This window comes from Peromyscus leucopus, chromosome 3, assembly GCF_004664715.2.
Source record: "Peromyscus leucopus breed LL Stock chromosome 3, UCI_PerLeu_2.1, whole genome shotgun sequence".
Lineage (NCBI taxonomy): Eukaryota > Metazoa > Chordata > Mammalia > Rodentia > Cricetidae > Peromyscus > Peromyscus leucopus.
Window position 1 is genome coordinate 151,461,817 of NC_051065.1, and position 22,924 is coordinate 151,484,740.

Here is a 22,924-nt window from a genome sequence, read left to right on the forward strand (position 1 = left end):
AGCATTCATACAACTGAATACTATGAAGCAAAGCGAATAAACATGGTGATGAGTGAAGATGTCAGATAATAAAGTCTAATAATCACATTTATATGAGCTTCAATAAAAGCATCAATGACAGTATAGGAGTCAGGCTGATAGCAGCTCATGCTGGGGAGGTCCAGGAACTTACATACCTGTCCCTAAGTCCAGCTTGGAAGAACTTGTGCTTCAAATCTGGCTTTAGTCTCCAGCTGAAAATAGCATTAGCATCGTCAATGGGCCCAAATCCTATGTCTTCCCAGAAACATCTGATATGCCACCAGGGAGTCCCCAAAGGTCACCTGTTAATGCAGGAAGGGCCTTTGCTTTGTGGAACTCCAGAAGCATGGCTGCTTTGAGTTGAATCATGTCCCCTCTTGGACACACATGTTGAAATTCTGGCTTCAGGACTCTGGAGTATGTCCTTATTTGGAAACAGGATTACTGTCATCGATCAAGGCGAGGTCCTGTTGGAGTAGAGTGGATCCCAATCCAACACAGCTGATGTCCTTATAGAAAGAAGGGGGTGGAGATTTGGACACAGAACAATGTGTCTAGATGGAAGCAGGGACAATATGATGCTTTCCCAAGCAAAGAATGCCAGCTGCCAGCCAGCACAGAGCAGAGTGTTCTCCCTGGCCTTGGAGAGAATCAGCCCTGTGACACTTTGGTCTGGATTTCTGGGCCCAGCCAGCGGCATTTGTTTAGGAAGCCCCAGACAGAGAGGCCATGTTCCAACAGATCCTGAATTGTCCTCCTTGGTCCTAGCACCCATCCCATTTTCCTGGGGTGTGGGGGGAGGGAGTGAAGGGTTGCTTCTCCACAGCCAGGAGATAACTCTGGCTGGAGTGCACAGGGCATTCAGAGGAGGAATTTTTTAGAGGAGGGGAAAGGCTATGCAAGGTGACCGCCCCTCTCTGATTGGGCATCCACTAGGAATAGCTGGCAGGTGCTGGTGTTAAAGCTAGGGATGCCCAGAACGAAGGTGGTAGAGGTTTTGTGAAGGAGGCTGGAAACAGCCTGAAGAAGTGTGTGTGTGTGTGTGTGTGTGTGTGTGTGTGTGTGTGTGTGTGTGTGTAAGGGTTCAAATGTGTATACCATCATTTTTGTCTATCTGTGTTCTGGAGATGTTGAGAAATTAAAGAAAAAAAAGGGGGGCAGCTGGAGAATTGGTCCTTTAAAAAAAAGCCCCCAACTCCTCCTTCTCTCCTCCTAGGCTTGCTGTCTTAATTAATGCCTGTAGGGCGTGTTTAGATGCCACAAGGAGAAGCAGCAGCTTTATAAATAAACCCAGACTTCCAAGGGTTGACTAATGCCTGAGCCCTTAGCTGGAGGAGGAAGGTGTGTGGTGACGGGGAAGGGTCCAGCCCAAAGGAGGCTGCTGAGGGCTGAAGGCACACCAGGGGCCCGTTTCTGCACCCCAAAGCTGCCTCTTTGGGCAGCTTACAACTCCCCTCTGAGCTGGTGTCTGTGAGATTCCTCCTCACACTCACATCCTACCCAGCACCTATGACCAAGGTTGTGCAGTTGTACCAAGCTGAGCACAAGAGACGTCGTATCTCAGAGAAGTGGGCAGGGGCTGTTCAGCTGCTCCCATGTGCAGATGCGCTATCCTGGCTTGGAACCACCCCCACACAGCCTGTTCAGGGAGGACCCACGCTGGGCTTTCCAAGGGAGGCTTAGGAAAGCAAAGTTCTCAGACTGAGCGGGTGGCAGAGCTGGGTGGGACTGGCAGCTCACCCTCTGAACTCCCAGGAGTCCCCTTCCTGGTTTGAAGAGGTTGCCTCTGGGCACCTGTGGAGAGAGAGTGACGGCCATTGTCCGCTGGGGATGGAGGGCCACCGCTGGCAGTGACCTCTCTGACCTTACATCTTGACCAAAAGGATGGGCCCAAACAGAGAGAGCTTAGATATGGAGACTGGAAAATGACACGTGGTTCAAGCCTTCCTTCAGCAGAGAAAGTGCCGCCCAGCATTTGCACCACTCGGCTTTCACCACAGGCAGCAAAGCAGAGCCCAGCAGGAAGTCCAGCTCCCAGCCTGGGTGGAACCACTCCTCCACAGCCTGGTGTCTTCCAGGCAGTTGGTCTAAGGCTGGTGTTCATTCCATGGCCGAGGGATGCAGTCCCCAGGGCTGGATGTGTGGCTGGGTATCCATGGTGGTATGTACAATAACCATTTGTTCTTGTTTTCCAAGGACAGTCCAAGGGTATATCTAGTGTCATTACTAATGGTTCACAGTTAGAAGCATCCTGGTTAGGATGAGTTATGTCTTTGCCCGTCTGGTAGACAGCAGGATGGTACCCAAGAAGAAAGAGGGCTTCATTCTCCAGCATCCTTAACTTGTAGTACCTCTCTCTGTCCATGGGAAAATTTCCCAATGGGTACTTCAGGCCTCACAGCCATGCTATGGGGAAGTCATTCCTCTCCTCATCAGAGTAGGGTGGTGAGCAAGCTGGAGGATGCTCCATGTGGTTCCTAAGGCAGGGACCATATCCCTGGTCCACCCATTGTCTAATGTCACCATCTATGAAGTATTGGACTACCTGGAGTCTCAGACTACAGAGACATGTTGATTATCAAGTCTCTACCTGTACTTTTTTTTTTTTTAAAACTCTTTCGGGGCCTGCCACCCAGCTCCCAAATAAATACATAGAGACTTATACTCACTTATGAATGCCTGGCCTTAGCTTGGCTTGTTTCTAGTCAGTTTTTCTTAAATCATCCTGTCTACCTTTTGCCTCTGGGCTTTTGCCTTTCTCTTTTCTATATACCTTTTTTAAAACTTTTTATTCTGTAGCTAGTTGTATGGCTGGGTGACTGGCCTCTGGCATCCTCCTCTCCTTCCTTTTCTCAATCCTCCCCCTTGCTCCTTTCTTCTACAGAGCCTAGATTTCTCCTCCTATTTATTCTCTCTGCCTGTCAGTCCTGCCTATACCTCTCTTGCCTAGTTATTGGCTGTTCAGCTCTTTATTAGACCAATCAGGTGTTTTAGACAGGCAAAGTAACACAGCTTTGCAGAGTTAAACAAATGCAACATAAAAGAATGCAACACATCTTTGCATCATTAAATAAATATTCCACAGCATAAATAAATGTAACACACCTTAAACTAATATTCCACAACATTTATCTTATTCTTCAAATGGAGAAACTGATTTGAGGTGTGTGTGTGTGTGTGTGTGTGTGTGTGTGTAGAGGTTCAGGAAGCTGGTCATCAGCAAAAAAAGGGGAGACTCCGCATCTTGAGGCATCCATGCCTCCTCCACAAGAAGCTGCCTGTTTGTGCCTGGTTGTTCACATGCAGTCAGGGCATGGCCTTACTGGCAGTTAGGGACAAGCAGGGATGGAGAGGGTTGTCCTTAGCTCCCAGACTCCCCTCTCCAGGTCCTAAGACAAAGAATGATGGAGGAAGTTGTAGCTGGGGCAGGTGGAGGGGCTATTGGGCTTGTAGCAATGCCTTCTGGTAACTGGAGAAATGCGCAGGCCCCATTTGAGGAAGCAGGGGGCTTCCAGAAAGAGATTACTGAGCAGTGGGACCAGCACAGGGCCCCCATCACCTAGCAATCATGTGCTCACAGAATGTTTGGAACAGGCCCTGGAAGGTTGTCTCTGTGGGTCTGGAAACCCAGACTCCTTGCTCCTGTGATCCACCCTGTTCTGCTATCACCAGCTGGGGAGACTCTGGGTCTTGCAGACACTTGTGTGGCCTCTACTTACTGAAGTCCAGGCTAGCCTCACCTCCTGTTTCCACCGCATGACAAGTAGCACCATGGGAAGAAGAGCCCTGCCTCTACAGAGGTTGAAGGAATTGGTGCACTGAGGAGAAATCGACTCTGGACTTCAAGTTCCTCAGCTGTCAAATGAGAGAGACAATACACCTGAAGGGCTTCGGTGATAGTCGATGGTCTACTGAGGTCTGAGAACAGTGTCTGCTGTGGGTATCTGTTACTGTTATCATTAGCTCTAGGCAGCATTTCATCTCATTTCCTTACGATGAACCTAGTCATCGAGGCAGGGCACCTGGTGGGTGTGTTTGAATACTCCCTCACCACGATGATCGAGGATGAAACCTCACCAGCATTGTTTTCTACATCTTAAAAATTGCACCTCTGAAAACAAAGAAAAACAACTACCATGCTACTGCCATGGCTCCAGCCTTCCAGTGGGGTCTCTGCTGCTGTTATGGGTTTAGATAGGTCTCCAAAAGACCATCATGAAAGGCTTTGTTCCCCTCTCTTGATGCTAAAGGAGATGAGGGAAGCTTTAGGAGGATAGGGGCATAGTTGGAGGAAGTTGGGTTCCTGGGGTGTACCTTTCAAGGGGATTTCTTTCCTGTGTGTCTCTGTCCCCCAGCTACCATGAAGTGAGCCGCTTCCTCTACCACATTCTTCTGCCATGATGGGAGCTTCAGGCTTTCCTGCAGCCTCACAGCAACAGAGCTAACAGACATGGACACAGACCAAACTGTGAGACAGTCTAAGCCTCCCCTGCCTCCCACAAAGTTGATTTACATGGATGCTCCTCCCAGATGGATGTCTGACCGCCATAGCTGCTCATGCTCTCTTGCGCTTTCCCCTCTCAGCTGCCAGGGAGCTGAGGGAAGATGAGGATCTGAACATCCCTTTCTGCTAGAATCCACCCATGATCTCATTGTCTGTAGGTCCAGACTGCTTTCTTCAGTCACACCTCCTCTTCTAAGTTCTAGCACATTGGTCTGTGCTGTTTCCTGCCCACACCAAACAGGGTGGCTGCTGCTCCCTGCCTATGTGGTCTGTGCCTTGAACACCAACCTCTGCCCCTTCGATGAGTTCCTTCTCATTCTTCAGGAGCTTCTTAGATATTACCTCTTCCTGGAACCCTTTGGCCTGGCCTCCTATTCCATTCATGTTCCTCACAATATCACAGGCCTAATACTGATTACCCTGGTGATACTGTTTTATAATTAACCCTCCTCATCCTGGACTGTAAGGTGTCTCCAGTGCTACCCACAGCCTGAGCACAGAGGCTTGGCACACATTGATACCACAAGCAAATGGAGTGGCTATCAACTCAGTATGTGGTAAGGAGCTTGGGAAAGAGCCCGTTCCCAGTGGATGGGCAGACAGATGTGTTCTCTGGATATCTGGGGCTGCGCAGGTACATTGCTTTTGAGTGAAGGAAGAACGGAGGATTGGGAAAGACACTGAGGAGGATGGGAAGCCAGGAATGGCTGCCTCTCAGCTGACACAGCTGTCTGACCTAGGGAACAGTGGCATCTGATGGGGTGTGGCCAACATGAGGAGGCTGGCCACAGAATAGAGCCCCTTATCCTTTGGGGGCTCATTATCTATGGATATTGTGTGAGGCTCCTTTCTGCCTCTGGAAGCACTGGAAGAACATAGTGAGGAAACAGACTTAAGAAACCAACAAGCCTGGAAAAGTGTTGTGGGCAGAAAAATGCAAAACTGTCACATGGGCTACTGAAGAGAGGACTCTGGGTGGCAATGAAGAGGAGCCGGGCCATGCCTCTGCTTCAAGGCTGAGTGGTACACATTCTCCAGAACTGCTGTAAACAGGATCACTGTTGCAAAACGTGTGTGGTTTTAGTTCTGTGTCAACTCTAGGCTCACGAAACCCCCCAGACAGTAATTCCAGTGCTCATGTGGTGGAGGAACGGGATGGGACTGGAATCCAGGTCATTCTCACTCAGCGCAGCTCTTGGCACAGCATCACTTGGGACAAGGAGCTCATGAGAGCCCAGATCTTGGGCCTGCCGTCCTGGTCTCAAGCCCTGGGATGGCGTAGGTGCCAATGCGCTGTGTACACCAGACAGATGGTGGGGAAGTAAGGACAGCTCTCCGGAAGGAGCTGGATCTGTTGAATGGCTGGTAGGTGTGCAGTCGCTAGAGAGGCCACAGAGAAGGCCTGGGCTTGGGTTGCTCAGTGTCTGTCAAGTTGGGCTCTCATTACCTCCAGTGTTAGCTGACTCTACCAGTATGACTGGGGGGCTCCACCTTGGCTTTTTCACAAATACCTAGGACTTTGCCCTTGGCCCTCAGACTTCTGGGGAAAGTTGTCAGCACTGGCTCACAGCTCCTTCTCTTGCCTACTTAGAAGGCCCTTTACTTCCTTTCTGTCATGTCCCTAGTCAACTTGCCAGGCTTTGAGTTCTGCTCACTTCCATCTCCAGTTGCCCTGGGACTCAGCCTAAGCTGCACTCAGAGCTGGCTCAGCGCACCTCCTGTCCACCCCCCCCCCCCCCCCCCCCCGCTGTCTGCCTGGCCCTTGGAGACCATTCATTACCAACAGTGATCTGCTTTTCTCCGAGTGTTGATGTTTAAGACCACAGTCTGCACACACGGTTTTTATTTGTGTACTTTTCTTGGAGCCCTAAGCTGTTGGAAGACATTACTCAGAACTAAATTTGGTGAAAATCTGTCTGGATAAGCAAGGTTGGGTTAAACACACCGAGAATCTGTAACCGCCCCTCTCGCTCCCTAATTGTAAGAGGGTTGGGGTGCCAAGCATTTGCAATCTGCAAGTCAAGTATTCAGCACTGCACTGGAGAGGCTTACCAATATGTGCAGCCAGCCAACTTCACATGACAAAGCATGGCTACAACCGGCTGGCTGCAAGCAATAAATTAACCCTAACAATGACTCAATACTCCAAAGCTGGGAAGCAAACTGACTCCTTCCAAGACAGGGAAAGAGGCCATGTCTAGATGAAGCAGGGGAAGGGTTCTTGGCTGCAAGTGAGCAGAATGTTTGTCCATGTGGCCTGGAGACCCCGTTCTCCGCGTCGCCCCAGCACCCCAGGCAGGTGTCTTCTCTGCACACGGGCTGGCTGAAGGCAACAAGCCCTGGGGCCGAATGCTCACCTGTTATGTCCACATCCCAATCCTTAGTATCACACACAAGGCTCAGGCAAGTAGCCTGTACAACTGGTGGTTGCTCTCTAGCACTATGCAAGAACAGGACACGCTAAGATGCTCAGGGCGGGGGTTTCTTGAGGAGAGGCATACAGTTGTCCATTTGTACCAGCCTTGCTCAAGAGGAAAGTGTCCCAGGGTCTGAAAGCAGAACGATACCAACAACGCGTGTCTTTAGGGAACTCCTTCAGCCTGGGGCTGCTTTGCCCTGGGCCCTTCTCTCTTTTTAATGCTAAATTTTCTATACTTTATGTGCTATTTTTTTTTAAAGAATTAAATGTGCTTTTAGACAATTTCACACGTGCATGTGATGCACACTTGCCACTCTTACAGCTGCTTCCTATCAACCCTGTCAACCCTCTTCCCCACACATCTGTGCTCCGGTCGATTCATTTTGCTTTATGACTCACTGACATCACAGGGCCATCTGTGTGCCCATGGACTTGGAGCTATCTGTTAAGACTCTGGTGGGCTCAGCAGCAGGTCTGCATCTAAAGGTAACTAAAGTGGTTCCCCTCTCCCAGAGTCTACCAATCACAGTTAGTATTTCTGATAAAGGATGGGCCCCGTGAGGTCCGCTCCTTCCTTGACCTGTTGACAGGGAAGTCCTGTGTGGGCCAGTGTGGGTACCTCCAGCTGTGACTGAATGGCCGCAACAGCCATCAATTCCAGACAGTGGCATTTTGTAGCCCTTCACTCTACTCTGGCTCTTACATACTTCCAGTCCCTCTTCCACATGTTCCCTGAGCCTTACAGGTGGTAGTATGTCTTGTTTGGAGCTACAGGCCTAGCTTCTGAAAGGGCTGGAAATAGCAGTAGGGCTGGTGATCACGCTAGACGGTTCTTGAAGATGCAAACATAGGTTCTCTCCCACTGCAGTGGCCGCCTTGCCTGGTCTAAGTGGGGAGATGGGGTGCTGTGTCTTCAGAATGTGTGAGGCCTACATATATTGTTGAACAGCACTGCCTTCTCTGACTTAGCAAGTAAAATGCCGCTTGCTGTAGTTTTGATTTGAAATGTCCCCCAAAGACCTATGTGTTAAAGGCTTTGGTCCCCAATGTGTGATGTTACTAGGAGGCAGTGGACAGTGTGAAAGGAAGTGAGGCCTTTGGAGGCAGGCCCTTGAAGGGAATACTGGGACCCTGCTCTAGTTAAGGTTACTACTGCTGCAAGGAAACACCATGACCAAAGCAAGTTGGGGAGGAAACAGTTTATTTAGCTTACATGTCCACATTATAGTTCGTCACTGAAGAAAGCCAAAACAGGAACTCAAGCAGGCCCAGAACCTGGGGGCAGGACTGACGCAGAGGCCATGGAGGGGTGCTGTTTATGGGCTTGTTCCGCGTGGCTTGCTCAGCCTGCTTTCTTATATTACACAGGAGCACCAGCCTGGGGTGGCTCCACCCACAATGGGCTGGGCTCTCCCACCACAACCAAGTTCTACAGGCTTGTCAACAGCCCTATCTTATGGAGCCATTTTCTCAATTGAGGGTCCCTCTTCTCCGATGACTCCAGCTTGTGTCAAGGTGACATAAATCTAGCCAGCACAGACCTCCTTTCTCTCCCTCTTTGCTTCCGGGCTGCCACAAGGCAGACAGCTTTGCTCCACCATGGCTTTCTGCCTCACATCAACAGATCCCACATCGACATGCACTAAAACCCTTGAAACTGTGTCCCACAGCAAACCATTCACCCTTGAGGGGGATTGACTCAGGTCTGTTGTCACAATGACAGGAACTTAACACAGAACTTTCCCTGCAAGTCAGGCGCAGGCGCAGGACAACAGTGCAGCAGTGTTGCAGCCCACGAGTCCCTTCATAAAGAAGGGGCATGACTGCTTCCACTGCATCAATGAAGTGGGGGGGCATAGTAGGGGGGCCTCAGGCACACACGGTCGGGGCAACGGCAGGAAGCACCCCCTCCCCTCCCCTCCCCCGCAGCTGTAGGTTCTTCCCAATGGCTGGCATGCAGCCCCGGACCGTGACAGTTTAGTCCTCTGGACTCTGAGGTCTCTCAATTCATCAATACAGTGTCTTGTAAAGAGACTTGTCCAGGAGCTGAGGGCAGGACCAAGGGACTGCACTCATGCTCCACTTCTACTCCCGGCCACCTGACTCCCTTGGCTCTGCAAGGTGCCATTCACTGCACTGGATGAAGCTGCCTTTAGCCACAGTATTACAGGCTCTACCTGAAACTCAAGGAGGTTAAAACTCTGCGGGGGGAGAGACCTCCAAGTGGAAGCTGAATTTGAGTTCAGGAGGAGCATGGGAAGATGAAATGGAAATTTACATAGGAAGTCCAGTCCTGGATGCCTAGAAAACCTGCCTGATCCATTTCTTCCTGTGCTCAAGTGTCCACGGAGCCCTGTAGAAGGCAACTGTTGCCTGCTGAGGTAAGGAGGTAAGCACCCATTCTGACTGTCCTGCAGGTGGCCATCTTTGGTCTAAAGGAATCAGCTTGTTGCTTTTAAGGTGATCTACTACAGTGGATGATGTAGAATGTACCATTTTGTCAAAAGAGATCACTGTAGCACTGGCCTACAAAGGCTGCCTGTCCTCTAAACTCCCGTCCCGGCTCGCTCTGTTGGGTGGTAACAGCTGCTGCTACACTTTTCCTTATTCATGTGAAGAAAGGGAAACTAGTTCATAAAATTCAGCTAGTCATTGACACAAATATATTAGAAATGCTAAGAACGAAATTATCTTTCCCCGGCTACAGAAGCATCTTTAAACATGCAATTATAGAGTTTGAAAAGGTTTTCCATTATTTTATTTTATTTGTATCACCAAACCACATTTTTAAAGACTGGTCATTGGCCAACAAACCTTTTTTTTTTTAAGTGCTAGGGACTGAACCCAGAACCTTATGTAGGCAAGTGCTCTATGATGGAGGTACACCCCCAGTCTAATATAGCTCCAATTTTAGTAGACATGTTAACAAAGTGATGCTGTTTTTACTGATTGGGGACCACAGAACCATGGATGTCCCTCTTGCTTTCTCCTCCTTATAGGACTATGGAGACATGTAAAATTACTGTCAAGTGTTTGAGAGTTTACATGGGTTCCTAGCAGTGCTGGATGACATGCGAGGCATCCCTCCCAGAGGCTGGCACAGTAGATGCAGATAAACACAGTGCACAGGGAGGGTGAGCAGAGGTCAGCTCCTCTTCAGCACCCCCCCCCCCGCCCCCGCCCTTCTTCCTTAGGGGAAAGCGTGCCCACATACAGGACAGGCGCTGTTTCCCTGCTGCTAGGAGGATGAACAAAGCTCAGACACTTCTGGTCCCAGCATCAGAAGCTGTAAGGAAGTCTGCACCCCCACCCCAGCCTCCATTTTAAATTCTCCGCAGACAGAATAAGATTCTTCTTGGAAGCACTAAGCCAACAATCTTTTCATGGTCCAGGAATAACTACAATGGTAAAACCAGGCAGCTTTAGTCACTGTGCATGCTCTGCAGGGGTCAGTTTCCACATGCTCCCTCTGGGGACTGCAAGGCTCTTTGCCTCCCTCTAGGACTGTGCTTCTTATCTCTTTGCACATGACGCAGCAACAGTACTGCTACAGAGCTCGGAGAATCTTCGACCTTCTGGCCCTGGATAGCCACTACCTAGTCTCATGCCACCCCCCTCCCACCCCACCCCACCCCCTCCCCCATTCCCCAGCACATTTTTTAAATGAGACTGTCTGTCTGGAAGCGATAGCAGGCTGATCCTACTGTTTGGGTCTCAAGAAGTACCCTGGATTGAGAAATGTGAGTGTTGCTTCAAGTCTATTGAAACCTTCTAGATAGAAACTGGCTAGAAATGCCTTCAGAAAGTCTTTCTCCAAAGACTCAGATCAAACATGCCAAGTGGAGCTTTACAAATGAAAGGCTGACTTTGTTGAAAAACAAAACAAAAAACAAAACAAAACAAAAACAAAACCATTGCTTTCAAGAGCTCATGAAATCCTTAGTAGGTAACTTGTAGGGTAATATTGCCCTCTGGTGGTTATCAAGCACCATGGCACACAGAGGAAACACTAGGAAATTGCTCTCTTTAGCTTCAGCTATTAATAAATAGCTCCGAGAGAACATCCCCTCCCATGAAGAGCCCAATTCTTCTTAAAATGGCCTCATAAATGTAGGAAAAAATTTAATCTTATATGACCGGAGCCCAAAGCATTTACTTACTCAATTTGTATAATGGAGGATGGGATTCTTCAAGAACAAGGAATAAAAAAACCCCAAGATATTCGACAGTCCAAAACCATTTTACTTTGTATTACTATACTTTGTCAAAAAGGTAGAAACATGTTTGGTCACCCAGTTCACGTGAAGGACCTAGAGAGCCAATTCTCCCAGTCTCTGCTCTCATGGAGTCGCTTACGTGGCTTTTTTCATGGCTGCTTGTGTCACACTGAAGAGATAGGCTTCGTAGATTATGCTTAAGAAGTTGTCATCATTCTGGAAAACAAAGCCAACAGGCCAGGGGACCATTACTCGAGCAGCAGAAGCCAAGGCTTCCTGCCTGGAGCTGACGCCCCCTGCTGTTTGTGCTGACAGCTGGCCGGGTCGGCCTATGTGTGTGGACATGAAGGGGCTGAGGCAAGGTTGGGACAGGGCTGCTGGACTTGACAGCCCGCATGTGAAGTCCACGTGCTCCTAACACCTGACACAGACAGCAACCCCGCCACGCGGAAGCCAGCTGTGCAGTGTGTAGGATGGGCCAGGAGGAATGAGTCACAGTGCCTTGGCAACGGCTTAGGAGTTGGCTGGTCCCTCCTAAAAATTCTCTAGGTTGTCCCAATGTCTGTGCACTGTTTGGGGCGTTCATAGGGATTTTACCCACAGCATGGCTCATTGGTACCTTCCCAAAGGCAGCATGGCCGTTCCCATGACCTGTGGGAAGTCTCTGGGCTCTCTGTCTAAGATGGGGAGAACTCGGGGTATGGGCAGTGCTTCTCCTGATTAATGCTGGAGGCTGTCCCCTCCCACTCCAGGCCCCTCCCCGGTTACTCCCTCCCACCCCGCAGTCAGTGTCGTTCCCACCCCACGGATAAAGAGATGTTATTTCTGCTTTTCCTACAAAGATGCCCGAGTGACTTTTAGCAATGTATCAGGAAGACAAACTCCACAACATGGAGAAGTGTGAAACAGCTAAGTCACAACACACAGCCTTGGGGTAATGTGATCAGACGGAATGAGTCAGAAAAGAAAGAATCCTTAAGATTTAAGGGTTTCCTTATTGTTCTGGTAAATAAATGTGCAGATACTTGTTCTACATTCTCATGAACTTATTGTGAAGAGGTGGACCGTATTTCTATCGTGGTGTGTATTTAAGATTAGTGACATAATCTAATTAGGAAGGCCCAGTCATACTGGACTGCCATTCTACCCCCAAACTGAGATGCTTGCTTCCAGTCCCATCCCTTTTGTTCTCTAAAACATGTTACCCTAGAAATGTTTTCACCAGGGATGAGAATCAACAGGAGAGGCAGACAACCAGAGGCTGGCCTGCTCTCCTGCAGCTGTCCGGCGATGGACCGAGTGCTACAAACACTTTCAAGACCACCCAAGCTAAGAGGATTCCTTAACACATTAGTTGAGGTGTCTGCTTCTGTGTGCTTTCAAGCACTACCCTTCCCAGGGCCTATCATTCACTCGGGAGTGTGCTCCACTACATGGAGGTCTAGTCCTGGAACGTTAATTTACATGGGCCACACAACAAGGGGCATGGACATTGCAGCCAGGCTCAGTGTGACACCAGACCAAGCGAAGCCTCAGCTTCCTTGTCTGTAGACTCAGACAAAAATGGGTCTAAAATTTTTTATACTTATTGATTTTTTTTCTGTGTATAGAGTGTGTGTATAGGCATGGATATGCCACAACGCAGACGTGATCAGAAGACAATATTCTGTCTTCTTCCACTCTGTGGGTCATCAGGCCTGGTGGCAAACACCTTTACCTGATCTGGCTGGCCCATATTAATAGGGTTTCCTATAGGCATCGAGTGAATTATTAAACTTCAATAGTGCACGCCCCAGAGTTCGGTATGAGTCACCACCACAGTACAGAGGAGACACTCAAGGCAGGGCTGACGAGGCACCCCATCACCCCACTCTCCTCTGGGCAGTCGGTTTTAGAAGCATAGCTGAACACGTTCTCAGCGGTCAGAGCCGGTGCGGCTTACAACTGCAACTTGCCTGGGATGACTCTGGGATGTTCCCAGCAGTGAGCTCCCAGAGTGCCCTGGCTGGCTCATCATTATCACGTGCTCCCTTCTTGTCTGCAGCTGGTAGCTAGGAGGCCTTGCTCATTCCTCCAAGTCACAAATCTCTTGAAGGCTTGAGACATCTCAGGCCACCAGTAGTTTCTAACTATCATCCAGTTAACTGTGTTTAGAAGCTCTTTGGTGGTGGTGATGGTGGGGTTACTCTTATGGCATCCAAAGAAGGCATCAGCCAACTCGGTCTGCCATGGCGCCCACTGCTAGTTAGGTCAACAGTCTTACCTGGATGAGGTTCAGCAGTGCCTCCTGGAGCTGTAGCCTGGTGAGGGGCCTGCTGGCCACAGTGGAGGATTCCCAGTTCTGCAGGGGCAGAAGGAGGCTGGAGGAGGCAGCAGGAAGTTTTTGGCTTCCTAGAGGCATGAGGCCATTATCAGTCTCCCTCAGTGGGGCACAGGTGGACTGTGTGAAAACCACAGGGGGCATCAGCAGAGAAGCCACTGGAGTAGGAGCACACTGAGATGAGGTGATCTGCTCACAGCAAAGACATGCACACAAAGCAGAGTTAGGAAACAACCCACAAAATGTCACTCCAGAGATGAAAGGCCCTGCTCACAATGGTGGTAGTGGGGTGCTCAGTGGGGATCATCCCGGATGCTGTGGGTGGGAGAGGCTGACAGATCTGTTCCTGTTCCACACTCCACGGCCACTACATAGCTCTGGAATCACCCGTGACGCCATGACCTCTGTGTATGCAGTTAGACCCCTGGTGAGAAGTTAGTTTTCAGGTAACATGCGTTTAGGATTGCTGGCTTTACTCAGCACTAGCTGTCCACTGCCCTGCCCTGAGGTCCTGTCACCAGCGGGAGTGGCAGCATGTACTTGTCAGATGCACACACAGCTCTCAAGCCTGGCTCTTCAAGGAGACACCTCCTGTGACTAGGAGGAACTGTGATTTGTGGGTTTGCCCCTCTGGTCCTTCTCTGCTTATCTACAGAGAGCATGCCTTCTGCTTCTCCTGGCTGGCATGGGGAGAGGGACAGGGAGAGGGTAAGGAGGTAGATCATGGGATGAAGAGCAAGGTCCGGGTACATGGAGCTTGGAGCACCATGACCCACCTGTCTGCTGAGTCGATCTAATTCCCTTGCCTGTCAGGTCTAAAGCCAAGTATTCAAATGACTTTCCCAATTATCCAAGTGACATTCTGAACTGGGTCTGACTGACTCCTACAGCTACCATGTGTCTCTAACTCAGGTAACAAAAGTATCTTACTTCTCAGCCTCAAAGCCCTCCACCACTCATGAGAAGGAAGCAGAGAAGCAGCAATTTAGATGTGGCTGTGATTTTGTCGTCACTCCCTTGGCATCTTTGGGGGCAGAAAATGGCCTAGAGGAAGACAGGCTCTCGTTTCTTTTAGCTTTCCCTATTTGATATCCCAAGGAGAGGTGTTGAGAGCTGATGCTCCTAAGGCCAGGAGGAGCACGGCGTGGGTTGGCAGAATATACACTTTCCTTATTTGGATCCTGACATTTGTGAGAACTAAAAACAAAGAGAACTGTATACGCAGACATTTAGTCTGATTATTAGCCCTGATTTTCTCATTCTAAATCATCAAAGAGAAATGAAAGCAGACATTTAAAATGTGGTCAACACTCTGCCCTGCTGAGAGGGAGGACAAAGCCCCAGTTGGCCACAGAAAGCACCTGCATCTGGGACTTATTCAAAATGAACACCTTGACTCGGTTCACACTCCCAAACATACACGGTTTGTGCCCTGGGCCTTTGCTTTAAAGAATGGGAACAATTTCTGAGGAGCTACTGTGTGATAAAACATGTGAAAAAGACCAACAGTGTCATATATATAAAACAAGTAAGGGTAACTCTCCGATCTTTAACGTCAGCACGGTTTCAGGGACTCGATGCCAGACCCTCAGATGCCACTACAGGCAGACAATCAACAGACCCCAGCTTCCGACTGTCCCAGTTGCTGATGGGTACAGACAGCTATCTTCCCAGAAAGACACACTATTTCTAGAAATGGCACTGTGTTGCCTTCTCTGGCAGTTTGTGGGTGGTACACTTGTTTCTGCCTGTCCTCATAATATGGATCACCTAGAAGGCAATAAAAACAGCAGCACCTTTACTGCTGTGTCTGTTTACTTCAGGAACCCACAGGGTTGCCGGCTGTGGGATGCAGAGTTCGCTTTCTCCACCACTATGTAGGGAAGTGGCTACTAACACGTAGGAAACACCCACAATCACAGATGGAGCCAACAAGCAAGCAATAACCAACCAAAGGATGAAGGCTGAGAATCAGCCAGATGTTTAAAATGTTAGAGCCAACTGCCATGGGTCTTCATAGTCAAAGACTAGGTGTTTTCCACATCTGGGCTGGTCTTCAGGCTTCATGACATGGTAAAGATTTAACTTTACACACCACCTCTAAATGGCAGAGGACACCAGACTGTAAGCAGAGAGAAGCTTCTCTTTCCAGACAGGAGGCAAGGTGAAAGACAAAGAGACACACTGAGGGGGCTTCGGGTAGCTGTTCTAAATGGAGGCTCACGTGACACACGTTCCCTGTAGCAGAGGAAATCCTATTGCGTTACTATAGCATCGTTCTTCTCCCAGGACGTATTTACCTGCATTAGAGGAGCCTGATTCTCCATGCTGGCTGTCTTGTTGGCCCAGGCTTCCACAGGCTTTTCTGTCCCCGAGCTCTGGGCCGACACGGGGAACCTGGCTGCCAAGGCTGGCCGGGAGGCCACCTGTAGCTGCTGTTCCTGATGTACTACCTGGAGCTTTCTCAGCAGCTCCTGAGTAGGGAGCACACTGGGGCTGTTCTCCTGGCTGCCAGAGGGGGGCAGCGTTTGTGCTGGCAGGGCACACTGCTCCTTCCTGAGATCCTGATGTCCTGGTGTGGGGGGAGGAAGGGGGCCACTGAAATACACCAGCTGTGACGGGGCCACACTTTGGCACGGAGCCACCTGAGTGGCCACAGCTGGGCTGGCAGGTGCACAGGGCTTATATTTATGTGCTGCCCCCGAGGCACCTCGAAGCTGCTCGAATAGCTTGTAGTTTCTGCACGTGCTCTGTGCACAGTGTGCAGTCCCTCCGTTCCAGGGGGACCCCAGCTGGACAGGAGCAGGGAGAACTGGCCCTGCAGGACTGGGGCTGCCACTTTCACAGGGCCACTGCTCAGGGTGCTGTGGCAGCGGGTGCGGCCCTGTGCTCCCCACCATGAGTTTCTGAATGGCTGGGCATAGCTGCTTCTCCACAGGCAGGGACAGCATTCTGGGCTCTTCATAGGACAGGAAGCATCCAACTCCTTGATGAACTGGAAGCTGCTCTTGCTGGTGGTAGTGGTGGTGGTGATGGTGGTGGTGGTGGTGGGCAAAGGACCGGGAGGGTTTCAGAATTTCATGACAGGGAACTTTGTCTTGTTTCCCAAATAGAGCTGTCAAAGATAAGTGTTGGGGCTCAGGGTCCAAGGTCTGGGGGAAAAAAGATATCCAAAAATAGGTTCACACAGTTTGGTTATGGCAGGGGGGCTGTGAAGCAGAACTCAGTTAACTGATGAGTTCTTCTATTTACAAAGGATCAGTGACGGGTGAAATTTATCAACTCGAAAAGCCTGAGACCTCTGAAATGTCTAATATCTTCACAGCATTCTCCCCTCCCTGCCCCTAAGGCTGTTGTTACATCACAGTATCTGGCCACTTGATAAGACATGCATGTGATCCTTGAGGGGTCTGCAGCTGGCAGATTAGGGGACAAAATTACACTCTATAGTATAAGATTGCACATACTTCATGGTAACCCATCTCTACAGCCAGGGTCCATCTAGGGTTGCTGAGAACAAACTGTACTGGAAATAAGCAGGACGTAAGAGCTCCAGGTTCCTGGCAGCTTTTCACAGAATTAGAGAGAGCAAGGCTAGAAAGAAGAGTGTTTTAATCTAATGTGCAAGGACCAGGTGTATCCAATGCCTGGCCGCTACACCACTCCCGACCCTGAGCTGGTCCTCTTTCCCATTCTAAAGTCTATGTATCTTGGTTTATCTACTCAAATGAGAGAAATTCTCAAGAAAACTAATGAAAAGCTAAAATGAGTTAGGAAATATGTCTTTTTTGAAAAATTCAAAACAAGATTTTCATTAGTCAAGTCATTTTCTGTCTTTGGCTCATGCTCATTTTCAGAACTGATTTAAATTAATTCCTTGCAAAACATCTCTTTACTTAGGAATAACTATGATGAAAGAACAGATATGTTTCCTTTACAATCAACAATGGGCCCTGCTGATCAGCAAAGTTTGTCTCCGCTGTACTGCTGTGGACAGCACACAGCACACACACCGCCCCAGGCCTGTGGGCCTTCCCCTACTCCCTGGCCCAGAGCTAATCCAGAACAGGCACTCTGCCGCACGGCCAGAGCCTGGCATTGCTCAGGGTACACAGTGATGCTGAGAAATGTCACGTTTTATTGTACTGCTATGGTGGCTGCTCCTCCAGCGGCCTGAGGAGGCACCTCTCTCAGAAGGTTTATGCTTCTGTCTCCCCTGACACTTGTTCTTTGAACAATGTAGGATCTTCTAAGCAGTCTTGGCTCATGAGCCACAAGCACAGCGTGTGGTCAACTGGACAATCCCTGAGGAAGAGCACCCATGCTACATAGTTCAGATGCACAGTGCAACAAAACCCGGCCTTTCTCCACGACCTTAGGTGTCCTTCAGCAGGGCCAGGCCCTCCCCTGCAGTGCATGGGTAAAGCTCTTTGAGAATCCCACAGGTCATAGATGAAAGCAGAGGATTTCCCTGCTTTGTGTAGTGACTCCAGGTTATAATCTCATATTGGGAGATCTGGGTCTAGGAGCCTCAGATGAGAGAGAACATGTAACATTTGTCTTTCTGGGTTTGGGTTACCTCACTCAATATTATCTTTTCTAGTTTTACACATTTATCTAAAAATTTCATAATTTTAGTTTTCTTTACAGCTGAACAGTATTTCATAGCGTATATGTACCATATTTTCATTATCCATCCATCAGTTGAAGGACATTTAGGATGTTTCCATTTCCTAGCTATTGTGAATAAAGGACCATGACACCCAACAGAAGGTATGCTGACATGGAAGGGGAGATCTCATGGGGCCTCCCTCCTAGACAAAGAACTACAGGCAACTAAGGAATGCTGAGAGCAGGAGAAACAGTATCCCCTAGGAAAGAGCACACTAACTGGTTATCCAATGCCAAACAGTGAGCCCCGAAAACATGTACATACGAGTAACACCATACGCATATACGTAACAAATAACCTGGACTGAACAGGTTGTATTTCTATATTTAGGAACATATAATACTTAGGAATTAAAAAAATAGTGGCCATGAATTTGAGAGAAGGCAAAGGGTGTTTACAAGGGAGGGTTGGAGGGAAGAGAGGGAGAAAGCGATGGAATTATATTTTAATTCCAAAAGATGAAAACTGTTTTGAACAAAACAAAGAAAGCAGTCGACTCGTACCTTGTTGGGAAGGGGTTCCTGTAGCCTCTGGCTGCCACTGGGTCTCACGGGGACAGGTTTGATAAGCTTAGGGTTGTCACAGATGGCAGAAGAACTGGTTATCTGTTTGGGCTCAGAGCAGGTCTTACACTGGAATGGAAAAAAACCAAACACTTCACTTTTTGAAGGAAATAAAAGCAGCTCTAGTGTGTCTACAGCCTTTCTTACTTATCTAATTGGTAGATGGCTAGTCTTTAAATAAGTTTTCATGCATGAAGGATAATCTCTTCTACTTTTCTGATGGGAACTACATATAGGTAGAATCAACTACAATTTTTTTGGTGTGTGTAATTCAGTGTCCTAAAATATTACCACCTACATCAGTTAGCCCTGAGGACCCACATGCTTGTGGATAGTTGGAAGGCTATGTGTTTGCTTAAGAAGAAATAGTTTCAAAACAACCAGTCTAATAGGTTTTGATAGTGAGCAATCACAGAAATAATATAGAGTAGAATACAGGGAGCTGCTAAAAATACTTAACCCAAGCATCTAAACCTGTTTGGTCCACAAACTAAAAAGTAATACTGTCTCAAACCACTGATTTAAAAATTGCTAACACCACCTTTATTTAATAGATGACTTCTCGCATAAACAGGATAATTTAAATGAAGTGTTCTGAGCCACTCACTACAGATTAGAATTTCATAAACAGATGAGACAGGCCTCATCATTTCAAATCCTGACTCATTATCACCTGTTAACGGAACCAACCATGCCACCGCTAACAGTAGGACTCATGACAAAAACGCCTGGCGATAACGCTGTGCTTCATTTTGTTAAAACAGCAAATAAAACAATACACAGGGCCTTCTCTTTGTAGCATTTGCTTCAGCTGTCCAGTCAATGCCTCATGCCTGAAACAGTCGTCACATCTGACAAAGCATGAATGACAGGCACCATGTCATCTCGGGAGCCCACAGTTCTCAGGGGTTTTCTAGCTATTGGGACACAGTCTCTTATTCTAGGACACAGGCCTGGGCTTGGGTGCCACTGTGTGCACCTGTCTGTCAAATCAACCACACAAAAGCCTAACTACATTTTCCAAGAGTCCTGTCAATTCTTTGGCCATTAGGCATTAGTACTGAATAGAGTGTGGAATTGCTTTTAAGTCATAAAGTGTTATTTTTACATTCTTCTCAAGTGAGTGACAGTGAGTGGTGGTGTCGCTGCATGGGTCAACTGCTGTCTTCCTAAGAGCAGGGCAAGCAAGGCAGGGCAAGGCCACACAAGACCCTGACTTAGAAAGCGCTGGCCAGAGGAGTCGCTAGCCCCTCTTACCACTTACAAAGAGGTGTGTTAATTCTACAGAATGACTCTTTACTTTAAACAAAGAAAACAGACTTCCCCCACCTTTCCTATGCACTGAGGTAGCTTTGCCTGCCATTACACATTACTGCTTAGATCTTTTCTCCCTTTTCTTTTTGAGACAGGGCCTTGCTATAGAGCCCAGTCTGGACTCACAATGACAACCCTAATCACAGGGAAATGCTAATCAAAGTTACAATGAGACCTCACATCATTCCAGGTAGAATACGTAAGCTCAAAAAGGCAAAAGAGGGGCTGGAGAGTTGGCTCAGAGGTTAAAAGCACTTGTTGCTTTCCCAGAGGACACAGGTTGGTTCCCAGCACTCTCAACCATCCATAACACTAGTTCCAGAAGATCTGATGCCCTCTCTGACTTCTATGGGCACCAGGCACACACATGGTGCATACACATAAAATAAAAATACTTTTAAAAAAGTCAAAAGATAGTAAAGTGTTGATGTGGCTATGGAGCAAAGGGAATCCTGGTGCAGTATTGCTGGCAATCTGTAGAAACAGTACCAAAGTTCCTAAGGGAAAAAAACAAACAAACAAACAAACAAACCATATCTACCAGAAGACCTACCAATCCAACTACTGAGCACATAACTAGAGAGTATGAAGCCATATGTCCAAGAGACATTTGTACTTCCATGTTCACTGCAGGACCGTTTATTAACAGCAAAAACATAGATCAATTAAATGTGTGTCAACAGATCAATGGATAAATCACACAACACACACACACACACACACACACACACACACACACACACACACACACAAAAGAAAAAAGTAGCCTTGCCGTTTGTGATCACAAGGATAAAAGCCAAGGAAAATGTGTTTAGTGAAGTCAAAACATCACAGAATGGCAAATCCCACATAATGTCACTTACATGTGGATCTAGAAAAGAAGAACTCACAAGGGCAGAGAGAATGGTGGCTATCAGAGGCTTGGGGTACAGGCTATTGTGAGCATGTTCATAAGACATCAGACAGGAGAAATCCAAAGGATCCACCACACATCACAGTGACTACAGCTAAAAACTGCATATATGAAAGGCACTCAGAGTAGATTTTAATGTTCTCACCACAAAAATGCTATGTATGTAATACATACATTAATTAGCTTGATTTAGCCATTCCACAATGTATATAGGTATCAAAACATCATGTTGTATGCCTTAATTTATATAAATTTTACTTTTCAATTAAATTAAAAAATTAATTTAAAAATCAGACGGAATTCCCCACCAGATTCCAGAGACAGAAGGGATCTCAGAAGTTTTCATTTAATCCTTATCAAGAGACATGAAATTCTTTCATACCAACTCCACTATGTCTTTTTAAACATGTCCAAAAATGGAGATACACTTCACAAGAATTCTGAGGGGAAAATCCTTGTTCTTTATTACTGTTTCCATTTTCCACTTCACCATACCAGACCCATTTTACTGATGCTCTGTACCTTGTCTGTGTATGTTAAAACGCCTACATGCATACATGAGAGGCAAGAGTCGACAGGAGACGGCCTCTCTAATGTGACGGACACTAACATTTACATCAGCTGGGGGGGGGGTTAGGCACAACTCATGTGACAGGAAGGACTTGAAAGGGACCTTGAAAGTCTGACCTTGTCTGGGTGGGTGAGGAAGGGGAGGAAAGGCAGGAAGGCACCTTCAGGAAGCAGAAATCAGTTTCAAATGCTTATGGAATACCAAGAAGACCATGTAATGGAAAGCTGGAAGAGTCCAAGAGTTCACATGGCAAGATTATAGACAGAATACTACTAGTGTGAGCCTATGAGATGGTTAGTGAGGAAAAGGGGCCTGGGACTTGAGTTTAATTCCTGGATCTCCAATGACCTGAGTTTGTTCCTAGAACCCACAACCTACATGACAGAAAGAGGGAGCTGACTTCTGAAAGCTTTCCTCTGACCTCCACATGTGAACTGTGGCTTGTTTGTGACTTCATGCACACACACACACACACACACACACACACACACACACACACACACACACACCAAATATCAGTGTCAGAGGCAGGAACTGGTGTCTGAGCACTTTCAAAGGAAAGGCCACTACTAGTTTGGTTTTGGTTGAATTTCGTCCACGCTGTCTCTCTCACTCATCACCATGATCCACATGATTCATGATTATATGTCCTGCACTCAGTCCACACTGCTGCTGTGTTCTGGTTGGTGCTCTCGTAAGCTGGCGGCAGTGGCCACTGAGTAGGATCCCATTTGCCCACAATCAGGAACTTCGTCAAAGAGGTCTGACACTTTTTTTGTTTGTTTGTTTTTTGAGACAGGGTTTCTCCGTGTAGTTTTGGTACCTCTCCTGGATCTTGCTCTGTAGACCAGGCTGGCCTTGAACTCACAGAGATCTGCCTGGCTCTGCCTCCCGAGTGCTGGGATTAAAGGCGTGAGCCACTGGCACTCTGACACTTTTTAGGAGGAAATGACCCTGGGCAGCGAGGGTGCTAACTGCTACTGGCAGTCGATCATTTCTGAGTCTTTGCAGGGAGCCAGGAGCTTTCAGTTTTGTTTCCATAGTTAAGAAACAAAACATGAACTAATTTTGATGTCTCCACTTAAGATGCCAACTTTAACTTAGTTTGATTTTCTTCTCTTACATCAAGGATTGGTTCTAGACACACTAATGTAATTTCTCATTTATTGTATCTGTAACAGCTGAAAAATTATAAGGTCAATATTCCTACTAATAAGACCACTGAACTAAGCTTCAAATTTGTTGTTCTTTTCACCCTTGAAGTATAACCTGCAAAGACTGTTCAGATCAAACATTGTGGCTGAAGTCATGATTTTCCTAATGATGCTACAATGTAATATTCAGTTACATTTTCTTATATTTTTTTTACTCATTTTCCAAATTCTAAGATTATTTTTTTCTTAATTTTAT

At 47.7% G+C, this 22,924-nt stretch overlaps 1 protein-coding gene across 6 annotated transcripts in view; it reads right to left on the minus strand.

Annotated features, from left to right (window-relative positions):
• Window positions 1–11,165: 11,165 nt before the first annotated feature.
• Window positions 11,166–22,924, minus strand: part of Dcp1b (decapping mRNA 1B) — a 40,581-nt gene continuing 28,822 nt past the window's right edge. For 4 of the 6 annotated variants that reach the window (XM_028880528.2, XM_028880525.2, XM_037204223.1 and 1 more), the window contains 4 exons: window positions 18,657–18,785; window positions 15,782–16,633; window positions 13,425–13,670; window positions 11,166–11,377 (listed from right to left, as the gene is read on the minus strand). In XM_028880528.2, the coding sequence (XP_028736361.1) occupies window positions 11,297–11,377; window positions 13,425–13,670; window positions 15,782–16,633; window positions 18,657–18,785 (1,308 nt within the window). In that variant the 3' untranslated portion in view covers window positions 11,166–11,296. The remainder of the gene's footprint in view (window positions 11,378–13,424; window positions 13,671–15,781; window positions 16,634–18,656; window positions 18,786–22,924) is intronic. The other 2 variants (XM_028880529.2, XM_028880527.2) reach the window with 2 other exon arrangements.